This window comes from Rhinolophus hipposideros, assembly GCF_964194185.1.
Source record: "Rhinolophus hipposideros genome assembly, chromosome: 4".
NCBI lineage: Eukaryota > Metazoa > Chordata > Mammalia > Chiroptera > Rhinolophidae > Rhinolophus > Rhinolophus hipposideros.
Window position 1 is genome coordinate 60818353 of NC_138050.1, and position 17503 is coordinate 60835855.

Sequence of the window (17503 nt, forward strand, 5' to 3'; positions counted from 1 at the left end):
AAAATACATGTCAGGGAGCATACATGTGATGAATTTTTAAAATAATAAAAGCAGACCGAAAGGTTATGTACCAAAATTTAAAAGGGGGTTACATCTATATGGTAAGATTATGAATCACTTTCTACTTTATTATCTGCATTTTTAAAGATAAACATACATTGCTTTCATGATAATATAAATGATGTGGTGGGACAGGCATGTTAAAGTGAGTCCCATGTGAAACTGTGAATAAACCAAAGTGGACAACAAAAAACATTTATTCTATCAACGATTAGCTGTATCCACAACATTGGTTTTTTTGACCCCTAAAGATGGAAGATGAGGTAGGTGTGTGCAGATTAGTGTCTCTGTCCTAGGAAGCGATGATAAGGAGAGGTCCAAGGTAGACAAGAGTGGTACCTTCTGAGAAAAAAGGACTCATTGCAGTGCCTTTCCCTGACTTGCCCTCATGTGCCCCTGAATCTCACTAGCTACCAGCCTCACTTTGACATGCTGCTTCCCATTCTGCCTCTGCCTGATCTCCAAATCAGAAAGCTCTGGGCACTAGGAAGGAGGAAGGCAGGAAGTGAGCTGCGAAGAGGTGGCAACTATTGTTTATTTCTGAAGGACGTCTGTCTCTCAGAGCCCACGTATCCCGGCTGCAGAACCAGGCCCTGATCCACAGCCCAATCAGTTCCCCTTTTTACCCCTCTCTTTTAACATCTCAATGGTTATTTTCCACAATAACACAGTTCAAGCTTCATACACTGACATCATAATGATGATTACTGACCCTACTGAGTAAAAGAACTGAAGCAGAAGCATGTTCTTATATATTAAAGGAAAACATAATGTGAATTAGTCTGACATACAGTCAGATCGATTCTGTATAAATTAAAGAGAGGACTTTTTAAATGATTTTTGTTTCAAGTCCAGGCCTTTTTCTTTCTTTTCTCTATATACAGAAATGTGACACATTTTGCTCTTCTATATAAATTTTTAAAATGATAACATTGGTTGTGTGTTAAGGTTTTACAAGTAAGCATTATTCATTAAAATGCATCATTCATTTATAGAAATGAAAAACGTAATTTTACAGCTTTCTACACTTTTATAATGTTATAGAAGGAAATAGGGCTACTTATTTATAGCTATCATCAGGTAGGCAAAGAACAGTACAGCGTGGCTCACTTTTATCTATAAGAATAGCTGACAAAGGGACAAAAACAAGTATTTTCAAGGATTTTTTAAAAAGTGTTTAAAACCATTGGATTTAATATCCACAGTTACTTAACTTACTTTGAATTATATTTGACATCTGATTTGGTGGATTATTATTACTATCGTTTAAGTCTTGTCATTGTCCAGGCTTGTGTCACATTATCGTCTTCACGTCTGTATGCTTTTCTTAGTGAATCCATCTTTTCTCAGTTTTTGCTAATATCTTTCCAGGATTACAAGCCTGCACACCTTGAAAACAACTCCACATTTATATATCTAGTATCCTAATATTTCTAATGCACTACCACACAGACTTCAGACTTGGAAGTACAAAATGGTACATGTTCTTCCTGTCCTGTTCTCACAAGTCCCCTCGCCCTACCAGCACACATTCTTTAATCCTGTACTCTACATTAGACTGGTGCCATTATCTTATCACTGGTGTGAGAAAGTGGGTATTCCCCTACACTTTCCCTTCCCCATGCTAAGTCAAACCAATTGCAAGTTCTAATTCCTACATCTGGATTTACTGGGTTTATCCCAGAGGGATTTTTGAAACGAATCTGAGGTAGAGAGTCATTACCTCTCCAGGGTCTGAAGCCATAATAAGTGGTACATTTTCTTCCCATCTGAGGTCATGTGTTTAAAATTTTAAAATATATACATACATATATATGCATATACATACATATATACATATATATGTATGTATATGTATACATACATATATATTTGAGTAATAGTAATGTTGTTTTTTAATTCATGTCTAAGGTCAGTCTGAATTTCATATGGCTATTTGATACATAGTTTTACATATATATCATATTCAGCACCACATTTTTATTATTGTGTATAAAAGTTAAATGACTGTATCAATTCTGTATTTCATCCAAGCCTTAAATTTACTCATAATTAAGACAAGAGAAGTTTTTTTTTTTTTTTTTTTGCTCTCTGGATAATTAGATGCTCATGCTGGTTCTGTTAGTCAAGAGACATTTAACAAAAACATCTACAAGAATTGCCTTTTAGCTGTACTATGCTATTTCTGGATGGCAGCCAAAAAAATTACAGTTCCTATGTTAACTATTTGTTTGGTGAAGCTTAAAGAATGACGGCAACTTTCTTATTTTTCTGTTCTCTACTCAATAAAAAAAAAAAAAGAGAAGATTGTTGGTATAGTAAATGTTGATTTACATCAAATTCAATGATTATAAAAGACGACTTCCTCCGATGCTAAAGGAAATACAGAGAAAAAGGATTGTTAACAATTAAGAGCTTTGTTTTCTTCCCAATTACGTAGTAATGAGTATGAATGACACACCTCTGTTACTGCAGATTTTGCCATCTGGAGATGTGCATCTTCGCTTGCTTTCCCAGGGGGTGATATCACACTGGAATTCACATTTATCTCCATGCCAACCAGCCTCGCAGTAACAGTTTCCACAGTAACACTTTCCATGGCCTTTACCCAAAATGAATTTTATACAGTGAGGAAAAAAGCAACTTTAAAAGCAGAATTAACTTTCTATCCCTTTGTGATCATTTCTGCCTTCTGAAATAATATACTGACTCCACATGCATTGCTTAAAATAATCAATTATGTAGTTTAGCCCCAAAACATTATATCTGTGCCTATACTTACATAATTATACACGTAAAGTGGTTCAAATTGTCCTGTAACTTGTCCTAGCCAGGCAGCTGATTAAAATTTTAAAGAAACACCGTGAAAGACTGTGAAAGTCTATTACCTTCCATTGTTAAATGTATGCATAAAGACCAAAAGTATTTAAGTATTTTCTTTAAGAGAACTTCTTGAATTAGTCATTAAAATATTTCATTTGAAATTAACTATTGAGAAACCAATGGTGCATATTTACTTGGATGCACGTTATTGATGACTGAACAATTCCTTAAACCAGAGGAAATGTTTCACCTTTTCATTCAACTGTGTCCCACAAGCTGTTGTGTCCTGCCACATGGAAAAGAGGTTTTCAGCTAAATCAATGTTTAGTACTCAGTTAAACCAATAAAATATCATGGACCCTGGGTCTCGCAGTCAAATTCCCATCCTATTTGTCAAAGGAATACAAATGATAGATAAGGGCAGCCCATCATTTTGTATCTGGACACCACCACACTCTTTCATCTCCCACCTCTCTATAAACTGTTACCCTAGTCATTTGTACTTATGTCCAAGCAATCTGTAATGAATTTCATGTAATCACTTCCTACATCCATATCTACATATCTGCATCAATCTTTCTACAAATTCCCAAAAGATGGCAATTCTATTACCTCAAAAATCACTTCTTATATTCTCCCTTTTTGTAGTTAGGCCACCCAAATATGAACCTATGTTCTTATTCTTGTAAATATGATGAAAATCAGGGTCACACCGAATTTTCTCTTTTAATCTAGTCTTTCTGTTTTATAGGAATTTATGTTTTATCAAAGTCTAAAGCAGCATCTAGCTTTGTACTTCTCTTTCTCTTCTACTATAGCCACAATCCCAGAGGGTCCATGGAAACTGGTTGTGAGGCTGTTTTTCTATCTGAACACTATGGCATTTCCGGCCAATGGCAAGAGCATCAGTGGGTCTTGTGAAACTCACATAAGGAAAGGAAAATATAATAGAACATTCTGGTCTCTTATGCTACTGTTATCCACCAGATGAGACTTCCTTCAAGCAGACATACATCAGAGAGACAGACAAAGAACAAAGGATGAAGAGAAAGAATGCTATAATGAGATACAGAGAAAGAAATAGGAACCCATGCATACAAAGCCATGTTTTTTGTCTAAATGAGCTGTAATTGGGAAATTCATAGAAAACCTCTTCTTAACCTGATAGGCAGTGATCATTGCTACAGCAAATTTAATTTTAATTTTCTCACTTAAACAAATATAAAAGCTATCAAACTATACATTTATATTTATAATTACACATTATAATTATTATGTATGTATAAATTACACATTTTATTTATGAACTTAAAAATATCTCTACACGGACACATGCACAAACTATCACATTCCAGTGCTGTATCACAAGCCTCAGGAACTTGAGGATTACACTGGAAGAAAGCAAGACAACTATGTACTAAAAGCTTTTTTGAGGAGTCAGTTTTTTAAAGACTTCATTAACTTCTTAAACCGAAATTTATTTCCTCTGTAATTTCAGGAAATTCAGGGAAGGTGCTACATAAGTAAGGGTTACCATGATATTAACAAATGATCATAAATCTACATTCTTCACACCAAAATTCTTTGTATGTTTGTAAAATTCAATTGTATGTTTGTAATATTCAATTAGGGTTTTACCAAAAAAAAAAAATCATTGAGATAGAGGTGAAAAGGGGAAGAAAAATCATGTATAGCTATACCTGTATGTAGGTATGGAAAATTAAACAGATATCCTCATCGCTTAAATGAAAATATTGTAACAAGACATATTGGAATAACTGAGATAAAATATAAGCTTCAGGACAATACACATTCCAGACAACACACATCATTCTTTGCTTTGTGTAAACTGATAGAGCAAGAAAATCTCATTTTGAATTGCTTCACTGATGGGCTGTAGAATCACCTCTCAACAGATTGGTTTCCTGTGAATGACAGGTGGAAAGATGTACAATCCCAGTCAATGTCACCCCCAGAGGATGTTTACCAGAGTGCTAGTGTCTGTGATCAGAGACTTTGCACCATGAAATTGCTTAAGCCTCAAACAAACGGAAATAATATGTAGAAAGGTTGAGGGTTAACCATTTCCCGTTGTGTTGTTTCAGGTTAGATGCTTATATTTACACACCCAAATAGACTTTGTTTTGGTGGCGTGCATCAGAACACCCGGGCCCCAAGCATTGTCCCTTCCTCTTTTGTTGATCTGTAATAATTGGAAACGAAACACCAGGAGAACAAATACTTAATATTTGTAGGTGGATTTATCTAATTGTTCTAATTATTTTGGACTGAGCCCTTTAGCAGAATTGTCTGAGCAGCATCTAGCTTAGGTCACTGGCTTAAAAAAATGAAAGCTTTTTGTGTCTGTTATATCATGGTGGGTTATACAGCAAGGAAAACAGAGAGAAAGAACAAAGAGTAGCTGGATGACCACAGGTATTGAAGCTAAAATTTGTTTTTGTAAATAAGGGGACAGCTTGTCGTATGTTACTGATACTTTCTCTATGGTCTTCTGGTTCCTCCGGGACCCATTTGCCCCTGATTCTTCCAGGGAAAAAACTCTTTTGAAATCACCCATTTCACATGCAGGATAGCACTGGAATCTTGTCAGAGATAAATGAAATAAGCAATTGCTTATCAATAGGGAGATGAAACAAGACTAAAACATTTAATAACAGCAGAGAAGAGTTTACCTAAACTGAAGGTATTCTCACTGCTCTCTACATTGCTCTCCTGTGCCAGTAGTCGCTGTTGCAAATGGAAATTCTGGGAACAGCCTTGCAGATAGGTGAGGAGGGGCTCTTCACATGGAGCTCCCACACCAGGGCACTGATAAGGGGTCAGGACCACAATCTCTGGTGTCAGACAGACAGGAGTCTAAATTCTACTATAATTGCTGGAACGACCCTGGGTAAGTTGTCTAATTAGTGTAAATTATTTATTGCAGTGCTTGGCACTAGCACGCATGCAAGCACTGGTACAATAGAACAATGATTTGAGTAATGATGTATTTGGAAAAGATAGTGAAAAGTGTTTTGTGTGTGTGTGTGTGTGTGTGTGTGTGTGTGTGTTGGGGGGGGGGTCATAAATTCTAGGCTAATGTCCTGTTGGTCTTAACATCCTCAATAGGACATGAGACTAAAGGCTTATGGTTTAGAAAGGGAAAGAGAATGAAATTAAAACATGCAATTGAAAGATTGGGAGAAAAGAGACAATAAAAGCAGCTAAGGTGAACATAAAAGATGGAGTCCAACTAGGACCGCTTCAGACCTATGCATTTGGCCTGTTTGCCATAACATCTGGAACTCTCTGGCAACAATCTGATTTTGCATTTAATGAGTTACTGTGAATAGCTTAGTCTAACTCTCCTTATATGAAGTATTTTCCAAATAAAAATAGGTTCAGACTAAATCATACACTTAGTGCATCCATTTGTAAAGATAAAAGTATAATGAAACAGTTGAAAAATGCAGTACTTTATTAATTTCTCCAAGTTAATATACCCACCTCCACATATTTCTTCCGTTTCATCATCTATGCATTCTCTATCATCACACTCACAAAATTTACCATAAACGAGTCCATTTCCATCTGAATTATCACACTTACACCTGCCACAGTGACATGTACCTAAACCATTAAAACAAAGCAAAAATGGTTTGTCAAATTCATATAAATTATAATAGTGAATTTTAACCTTTTTCAAGGAGATAGAAAGTTCAATTCAATTTAATATTCCAATTGTGTATTTCTGTGGGCATGATTAGAGAGATAACAAGACTTTCTTTCTTGAGATTATTGTAGCACAGCAATTATATTTTATAGCACTGCTATTATGATTGACCTCTAATAGATTCATGAATGTAAATTTGACCTTCTAAGTGCAAAGCTGCCTTATACATATCCACCAATCAATGCATGAATGAATATCTTCTGATTACACCTGGGTCTAAAGTGAACTAAAGCAGAAAATTCTAAGCTTTGTGAGGAAAGTAACCTTGCTCATCTCCCTCACCAGTATTTATTCAATGCTTTGGACAATATTTGAGTATACTGTTTATATAATCAATATTTGTAGAATTTATTAGCAAATGCATAAATGAAAAGTTTAGATGCCCCTAATAATTTCACATCCACAGTGTTAAACTGATACACATATTCTAATGACAAGGGACCAGGGTCGGTTTTCTTAGGCATAGAGACCTGGGACCTCACCAAAACCTCAGGGCAGCTCAGAGTGATACTAAAACACTAGAGGCATCTGGTCTACCACATACCATGCTCAGCTAAGTGTGAGGATTTGACTATACCCCGTAGAGTTATTTCACTGACAGTAAAACAGCATTCAAATGATATTGAGAACTAGAATGTCCTTTTGACATACCTTTTTAAATATTTATTTTTTCAATTTGTAATTGACCATCACAGCAATCAACATAAATTAATTGAGATTTTACCCCTCACCAGATACCATCCTAGACTCTGGAAATGTAACAGGAGATCAACTCAGCCAGATTCTCCTCTCAGAGTTTTATACAAGTAAAAATCAATGGGATAAAATAGAGAAGTATAAAGTGTCGCAAAAGCACATAGCAAGGAGATTTAACTGAGACCTGGAGGTCAAATATAGGGTCCCTGGAGGAGTAGCTCTTACTTAAGCTGAGGACTGAAAACCAAACAAACAAAAAGCCAGGAAAAATGTGAGATGGTAAAGAGGCCGACCTCCAGCAAGAGACAACAGCAAAGGATCTGTGGTGAAAAAGGAAATAAGAATAAACAATTGAACATAGTTGGAGTATACACAATAATATGGAAAGTGGTATAAAAAGAATAAGGCAACTAAAGGTGCAGTTTATGGAAGTCTTATAGTTATGTTAAAGATGTCAACTGTAATCCAAGAATAATGAGAAGCCACAGAAATATTTTTAGCAAAGGAGTCAGTTATGCAGTTTTACCAGATTACTAGGTTGTCTTATGGAGGATGAACTGAAATGAGGAACAAGTGGTTATGGGGAAATGAGTTATGACATTTGTCTGCAGGAAAGAAGATAGAGGCTGACCAGGAGGATGCCAGTGATTTTTAGAAAGAAGCACATGTACTTGGGGATTTTTCCAGGAGAAAGAATATACAGAACTTGGTGACTCATTGGGAATGACTTAGTGAAAGGATGGAGAGGAACCGAAGATGATATTGATATTTAACTTGAACTACTGGATATTGGAGATTGTGCTGCGGTGTACTGGAAAGAGCATGGATTTAGGACTAAGGTGTCCTTGTAGCCAAATTCAGTTTTAATCCCCACTAGCTATATCCTTTTGAAGTCATTACTTTCATCTGTAATTTTCAAATTCCTTATCTACAAATAATAACCACCTCATAGAGCTGCCATGAGGACCAAGTGATAAATATATTATCCAACCATCTTTTTAAAAACACTACTGGGTCTGGTACAGAGCAGGCTTTCAGAAAAATTTGGTTCTTCCTCTTCTCCCATTAAGATGCCTAGTATATTAGTCATATTCCCAAATATTTTCTCCAGACTCACTTTATGTTTATGGGCCCCACAATGCTCTGTTTTTATACCCTCTGCATGAAACCCCAGTCACTTGCAATTTACTATGAATATTATCTGTTAATTTTCTTTTCTCTCACATTCACATATAAATGGTGATTTAGCAAAATTTGAGCTTGTTATTTTTCTTCTTTGAGAATACTCAAGGAAGTAAATTTGGTTTACTTTTATTAAACCTCATTTTCTTGTTTTTTTTTATTTTCTAGAAACAATTTTAATTTTTAAAAGTTCATTTCAAATCTAATGCTATAATTATTCATGATATCACTTCATCTCATTTTGCTCTAATTATCACTCTTTATTTTCACGTTCGCACTCATTGATGCTGTCTTTCAACCATCAACCTAACTATTCATTAAATTTTCTTGTTGCCTGTTATATAATTGGCAATGTGGTGAGTGCTATAGAAGGTAGTAAGATGAATAAAATTAAAACTAAGTGAATCATAAACCAGGAAGAAAGAGTTAGATGATCGATAATTTTCATATATGTATATATCTAGATGATGCAAAGGCATTTGCAATAGATTTGTGACAAATGCTTTATAGAAAGCATAAATGTGAATCTTAGTCTGGCTCTGTAAAAGAGGAAAGGCACAGTAAAGTAGTAAGTTCTGGAGTTGGCACTAGACTCATGAATAGAATTTCAACAAGTAGAGATGGGAAAAAGACTTGTAATGTTGAGGAAAGAGCCTGAGCTAAGGAATAAGGATGTAGAATTAAAGAATAGTACAGCATCTGGCTTGAATTTGGAGAAAAGAGTAGGTTGAAGATAGCTAGTAGAGGATCAAGACTATTGGTTAAGAATTTTAGAATTTAACTGTTGGAATACCTGATGCTGTCATGGTTTGGTAGCAAGATGTAATATGGTTAGGACTGTGTATGTAGTAGTCATTTTCAGGAAAGATGGGGAGGAACAATCTTTGTCACTGAATTCTACAACTTCTCACTGACATCTCCCACCGGCAGACTCATTCCCATACACACATTTGAACCATTCCTGGCTGATGTGGGAAGTTTACAACAGCTCAGAGACTTCCTGTATCGCCCTCCAAGTAGAATTCACAACCAGGGCTCCAAGATATGGCATATGGAAGCCCAGGCAAAAGTGCCAGACTCCTGTGTTCATGCTATGTCATACTGTTTCTCTTTCTTGGTTGCCAGTTAACTCAGTCTCTAGGATTGGTCTTCCGCTTTCTGCTGGATTATTTTAGCTCTGACTTTTCATTCTTAGTAATATAGCTTTCTCTTTCTAGGATTATTTCTCTGTCAGCCTATCCCCTTGTGTAACAGTGTCAAGACTCACTTCAGTCTGGAGATTGCCTTGCTTTTCTAGGTCCCCAGAGAGTCAGTTTCTGGAACCCCTTTGTCCCTCAGCTGTATCTTAGGCTGCCCTTTAGTCTTATGCCCCACTCCATGTACCGCCTCTTCTCCTTCTGCTCCAAGCTGCTTCCAACAAACCACATTGTGATATGAAGTGGAAAGATTAATAGAGAGAACTCATAAACTAATGCAATTTGGGGGGAGTGGTCCTGAATTAGGCTGGTAGAAATAGACATTAAAAGAAAGTGAGAATGAGCCTGTCAAGGTACACTTGAAAGGCTTAGATTTGTTGTTTTTAGTTTTATATCCCCATATCAGTGAAATCAGATGGTCCTTGACTTTTCCTGTCTGACTTATTTCACTTAGCATTGTAATCTCAAGATCTATTCATGTTGTCACAAATGGCACTATTTGTTAAAAATAATAATAATAATAATAATAATAAAGAAAGGCTTAGATATTGAGAGGAGAGTAAGAGATAAAGATCAAATGTGCTACTGAGCATGAATTTAACTTTTGGCCCAGCAATCTCACTCCTAGTAATTTACCCTGAAGATATACCTCAAAAAATGTGAAAATACATATGCACCAGTTCATTCATGCATTAATATTTGTAATTTCAAAATACTGGAAACTGCCTAAATGCCCAAGCATAGGAGACTGATGAAATAAGTTATGTCACCTGTGTAGAACTGATCCCTATGCATTTGGGAAAAAAATGAGGTTTCTTTGTACTGATAGGGAGTGAATTCCAGAAAACAATATTGAGTGGAAAAGGCAGAGTGCAAAAGAGCAGTTATAGCAGGCTACCTTTCACATGGGAAAAAAAAAGAAAAATAATAACGTACATCTATCTATCTGTTTATCTTTACCAAATATAAAAACATACACAGGTAAAGCAGAAAGCAGTAAAATTGGTTATCTATAAGGTTATGAGGGAAAGCAGGATGAAGGTTTAAGGAAGAGAATAATGATTCACCGAGTCAGCTTTTTTGTAAAGTTTTGACTTTGGAAGCATGTTAATGTTCTATATATTATAAAATAAAATGAAATCAATGAGGATAAGGAAAAGAAAACCTAAAACTAAAAGCAGTCTGAAATAAATAAGCTCAATTATATTTCAAACAAGTACTATAACTATACTAAAGGGGGGGGGGAGAAATTCAAGTAACTTATGAATATAGCATTTGACTACATGACCCAGTCTTGGTCATTTTGGGGGTGGGGTAAAGTCAAAAGAGGGGGTGGATTACAAATCCTGAGATTTTTTTTTTTGTATAGTGGTGTGTACTAAGCAATTCTAAAATAAACTTTATGTGTCGTATAGGATAGAGCAAATGAGTAAATATATTGATGTTGGGAGCCAGAGTAGAGTTCTAACTGTGGAAGATGAGACATGAAAATGTGAACGGAGAAAAACAGAAAATAATCTTGTGGGGATGGATTGGAATTGAAAGTATTGGTGTGATTTCATGATTTTAAAATACACTTATGTGTGTGTATGTATACATATATATGTACATGTATGTATATGCCTTTGTGTGTGTGTGTATGCATATGTTTACTAGCCTGTTTGCAAAATGATCCAAAAAACAAATATACTCAGTAGAAGCAAGCATCTCTAATGCTCACAATTTTTATTCCACTACTGTCCTTCACTAAATGGAACCAGGTTCTTTAGAGAAATGATTAATTCCAAAGCTGTTGCAGGGCAGGAGCTATATGACTCTGAAGTATTTTGTTATGCCAGAAAGTAAAGAATTGTTAAAACAAATAATGAGGGCATGTCAGTAGGGCAGAGAAGCTAGTTTGAAGGGGCTCCAATAGTCTAATCTGGGATAATCTGAGCACCAGAATAATTAAGTACAATAATGAATAATCAACCATTGAAATAATAGGAATTGTCATCCTAGTCTGATAATAAATCACTAAACCAATGAAATATCAAATAATTGGTAGAAGAGAGAAGACTCATATGTAGTAGAATATTGAGCACCAAGTGGTAAATATGGAGGGAATGTTGGAATTTGGATATCATCATTTTTCAATCATCGCTGTAAACACTGGATCACGTTAGAGTTATCCATGATGGTAAATCTAGGGTACTTTTCATGATAATCGGAGTATTTTATGATTTTGAAGTATTTCCCCCACACACTTGCTCATTTGTTACAATGGTAAAATCAGTAATTATAGAGCTGAGAAATCAGACAACACCTTGATCAGGTGATCAATATTAACCTCACAAGTGAGAGCCAATGGATATCATGTACTTCCAGATGACACATCCTGAGAAAACAAAAGTATCTATCAAGTATTTTAGCAAAGGATGTGTGACATGAATCTAATCATGAAGGCATATCAGACACCCCAAATGAGTTAAATTTTATTTTGAAAAATAGTTGGGGACAATTTTCTTCAAAATTGCCAAGTCTATAATGCCATCATCTGTGGAAATGGTCCAGATTAAAGAGGGGTAAAGAGAGATGACACTAATTATAACACTGCCACTGTACTGGATCCTTTACAGAGGATGTGAAGATATAAGGGAAATTGTTAGGTTAATTGATAAAACTGAAATATAGATGGTAGATTTCATAAAAGTATTGTATCAGTGTTAAAAAAAAAAGATAGAGGTACAGATATCTGAAAAATATGTTTTGTATTTAAATGTTTTTATCTCTTAAAACAATTCTGTAAATTTTCTTCTTTAAGATATGTTAATGTAGTATGTCATATATTTATATTTCTTAATGTGAAAACATACCTAAGCTAACTCCTCTTTGTTATAATGTATTAGGTTGGTGCAAAAATAATTGCAGTTTAAAAGGTTAAAAATAATTGCAAAAAACACAATTATTTTTGCACCAACCTAATATTATGTAAAAGAAAAAAATAGTAGCCTGGATTTATAATAATTTAAAAATGAAACCAATAAATAAATAAATGTAATAATAGACAACAAAGAAACAACACAGAATTCATTTTATTATTGAAAGAAAGTTGTAAAGCATGGAGTTTTCAAAATGAAAGAGGCTGTGTGTGTGTGTGTGTGTGTGTGTGTGTGTGTGTGTGTGTGTGTGTGTTTGGAGGGGTGGGTGTTATAAAATGAAGTAGAGAAATCCTACTGAAAGGAAAGAAAAGACTAAAGTTCTGGAGAGAAGTGAAGAGAATATCAACAAACATAGAAAGTGGCCTGACTGCTAAGTCCATTTGTCATAGCCCCCCAGTGGTCCACTCACATCTTCCTTTGGGTATGGCCTTGATTCCTACAGACAAAAAATCCTCACCATATTTAATCTACACAGAGAAATTGATCACAATCAAAGACTGTGAAAAGGTCTTGGTTCTGCTTGGATTAAAGGGCTCTACCAACAAAGTGAGCTTCAGGAAGGAAGATATTTATTCATGTAGTCAAATCTTTGCTTTCAGCAGGAAGAGCAATGGCTCACCACCTCAGATCTGCATATGAATTACACAGAGACCTTTAATAACTCACTGTAGTCCAAATCACACTCCAAGACAATTGCACCATAGCTTCTGGTTTGGGACAGGAGTATTCACAAGTTCAACCAGGATTGACAAAAGCTGATTTGGAGGCTCCACATACGACAAGGATGCCCTCCATCACCACCATTATTAAACATAGTGTTGGAAGTCCTCGCCAGAGCATCAGTCAAGAGAAAGAAATAAAGGGCTTCCAAATTAAGAATGAAGAAGTCAAATTGTCTCTTTTTGCAGATGACATGATTCTTTATATAGAAAACATTAAAGACTCAAAAAAATATAACTATTATAAACAATATATACAAAATCAATGTACAAAAAACTTTGTGTTCCAATATAGTACCAATGAAATTTCAGAAAAAGAAATGGAAAAAAAAAATTTGTTTTGCAATTGCAATAAATAAATAAATAAATAAATAAATAAATAAATAAATAAATAAAATACCTAGGAATCAACTGAACAAAGGATGTGAAGGACCTATCCACTGAAAACAAGATATTAATAAAAGAACCTGAAGAAGACACAAAGAAATGGAAAGTTATTCCGTGCTCATGGATTGGAAGAATCAAAATAGTTAAAATGGCCATATTACCCAAAGCAATATACAGGTGTAATGCAATCCCCATCAAAACCCCAATAGTATTTTTTCAAGAAATAGAACAAAAAATCATCAGATTTGTATGGAATTACAAAAGACCTTGAATAGCCAAAATATTCCTAAGTAAAAAGAACAAAACTGGAGGTATCACACTCCCCGACTTCAATTTATTCTACAAAGCAACAATAATCAAAACACCACGGTATTGGCAGAAAAACAAACACACAGACTAATGGAACAGAATTGAGAATCCAGAAATGAAGCCACATATATATATGGGCAGATAATTTTTGACAAAGAAGCCAAAAACATACAATGGAGAAAAACCTATTCAATAAATAGTGCTGGGAAAATTGGAAATCCATGTGCAAAAGAATGAAACTAGACTGCTGTCTGTCATCATATACCAAAATTAACTCAAAATGGATCAAAGACCTAGATATAAGACCCGAAACAATAAATTGCATAGAAGAAAGCATAGGTACTAAACTTATGGATCTTGGATTTAGAGATTTTATGAATTTGACCTCAAAGACAAGGGAAGTAAAAGCAAAAACGAATGGAATTACATCAAACTAAAAAGCTTCTGCCCAGCAAAGAAACCATCAACAAGGCAAAGAGGCGATCAACCGAATAGAAGAAATATTTGCCAACAACGCCTCTGATAACAGGCTAATATCCAAAATACAGAGGGTGCAGATAAAAATGTATGCACATTTTAAAAAAGGAAAAAAACTGTATTAAAATTACACTGATGGTAACCACTTTGAGCACCTCTTGTAATTGCTGAAGTCAAACATGACTTGTATTCCTCTTTTTTTATTGGTATATATTGATTGCTTCTCGGCCTTTTGGCTAAGATCAAATGTGGTATATATTGAGTATTACAATTTTAATACAGTTTTTGCCTTTCTTAAAATGTGTACACATTTTTGGCACCCTCTGTATATTTTTTTTAAAAAAGTATACAATTCAACAACAACAACAAAAAGAATACAATTCAAAAGTGGGCAAAGAACCTGAACTGACATTTCTCCCAAGAAGACATACAAACGGCCAACAGATATAGGAAAAGATGCTCAACTTCACTAGCTATGAGAATCAAGACCACAATGAGGCAATACCTTACACCTGTTAGAATGGCTATTATTAACAAGTAATAATACGTGTTGAAGAGGCTGTGGAGAAAAAGGAACCACATACACTGCTGGTGGGAATGCAAATTGGTACAGCCCCTGTGGAAAACAGTATGGAGGTTCCTCAAAATATTAAGAATAGAATTAACATAAAACCCAGCAATCCCTCTTCTGGGTATCTGCCCCAAAAATCTGAAAACATTTATCTGTAAAGATGTATGTACCTTTATGTTCATTGTTGCATTATTCATAGTGGCCAAGACACGGAAGCAACCGCAGTGTCCTTAGGTAACTAGATAAAGAAGATGTGGTACATACGTACTATGGGATACTACTCAGCCATAAGAAAAGATGAAATACTGCTGTTTGCAACAACATGGATGGATCTTGAGATTATCATGCTAAGTGAAATAAGTCAGACAGAAAAATCAAGAACCATATGATTTCACTCATATGTTGAATATAAAAATGAAAGCAATAAACAAGAAAAACAAACAAAAACTCATAGACGCAGACAACAATTTAATGATACCAGAGGGTAGGGATGGGGGTTAAAAAAGAGTAAAGAGGATCAAATATATGGTGACAGAAGGAGATATGACTTTGGGCGGTGAACATAAAATGCAGTATATAGATGATGTGTTATAGAATTGTGCACTTAAAACATATAATTTTATTAACCAGTCACCCCAATAAATTTAATTTAAAAACGTAATTATAGTAACACTTGCTGAAAACCATTGAAACTGAAACTGTAGTGTTTTTTTGTTTTCTTAATATGGTTTTGGTAATGAATTTTAATAGTTTCTTTGTAAATTTTTAAGAAATATTGTTCAATGATTTATATAAGATATGAAAATATTTTGGTCAAAGAATCTTGCTGTCACTATATTCTTCAATGAGTTTCACATCCATTGCATCTGAAACGTCTATCAAATTTAAAAAGTTTGGTTCTATTTGATGCTAAGGTATAAATTCAAAGCACTCTTGATCTGTAAAAGAAAATAATCAAGTCACTTCATATGAACCATTTTTAAAAGATTTGATTCAGTATTCAAAATCATGACTCACAATTTACATCAAATGTTATCAGAGTGTTGTTTCCAATGAATATCCTACTTGAAAGAGATATTTGAAACAGCTGGAGAATATCAAACTTGCCATTCTCAGCAAGATGACATTTTTGTCTATTGCTTTATCTGAATTTCATTTCTAAAAAATATACGCAAATGCAATCTCATTCAGATAGTTAATATTTCTCAGTGCCTACATACTTCCATTAAAAAACAAAATTTGATTATTTCACTTAGGACTTTCCATAGGACGGAATTCTTACCTGCATTAGAGCAGATGATATCTTGAGAATTCTTACACATTTGGTTACTTTTTTTCTTTGTCAGGTCACAGTTAGTTGGATACTGACAAGCGTCCCCAGACCATCCTTTGTCACATTTGCACTTTCCACAGTCACACTTACCATGGCCTGAGGATTGAAGAACATCCAGTTAGACGACAATTGTTCTACAAAGTAAATCATTATTGTACCTAAAAATCTTAAGGGTAATGTTAGTTCAAGATCAGCTATAATAAGTTAAAACACATATAGATATTACAGTGACTGAGGGGTAACTCTGTTATATACAGTATAATGGAGTGTGTGAATTTTATTTTAATAATCAACTTGGATAAATTATGCTAAAACTTTAAATTAATTTATAGAGACATTAGGACAGCTGATAAACCAGAAGTCTAATAAACCATATCAGAAAATTTAGCATAAACAAATCTAGCTAGCACCTTCACATTTCAGAGACAAAAGCCTAGTAAAAATTATTTCCATTTAAGTACATTTTGTAACACATAAAACTACAAACTGTAAGAAACCTTATGTGAAACTCCACTAAACTAAACTTTGGCTTTATAGTTATTTGAATTTCACATGTAATAAAATTGTATAGATATATTACATACCACCTTGGATAAGATAGATGTGAAAAATAGGTATATATCTTGTTTCTTAATAAGGACATTTGGTTCAAGAATCAAAAGGATAAGGCCCACGTTCATCTACCTGCACAGAAATTTCTCAGCCTTTCATGTTTTCAAATCAACATTTTGTTGTTTTTATTGTTGTGATCATAACTTTATTAACTCTTGCTTGCTGAAGCCTACTAATGTTTTATTGACTACATGTTAGTCTGACCAAAGTGCAAAACACGTACAATCCTTGGTCTTTGTCCTTGAAGAATTTACAACAGCAAAGTTGAGGCTGATATACAAAGAGGATTGTTTGTCAGATGTTGTATTAAAATTAGACCTTGTATTAATATAGTCGATGACCTACAGAAATAAGAAGGAAGAGACTTTCTGGACTTCTTTGACTTTTAATTGGGCCTTGAAAGGTAAGGGGAATTTGAATGAAGAGTATTCTTATATTACTCAAGATAATAATACTTTGTCTTAATGCCTGAAATTCATAGACC

General features: G+C 34.5%; 1 protein-coding gene across 1 annotated transcript in view; it reads right to left on the reverse strand.

Annotated features, from left to right (window-relative positions):
- The window catches only part of ITGBL1 (integrin subunit beta like 1), a 201082-nt gene that overhangs the window by 110425 nt on the left and 73154 nt on the right, over positions 1 to 17503 (reverse strand). Inside the window, exons 3-5 of the mRNA XM_081046458.1 lie at positions 16357 to 16503; positions 6391 to 6513; positions 2522 to 2662 (exon numbers count right to left, since the gene is read on the reverse strand). Of these exons, the coding sequence (XP_080902584.1) occupies positions 2522 to 2662; positions 6391 to 6513; positions 16357 to 16503 (411 nt within the window). The remainder of the gene's footprint in view (positions 1 to 2521; positions 2663 to 6390; positions 6514 to 16356; positions 16504 to 17503) is intronic.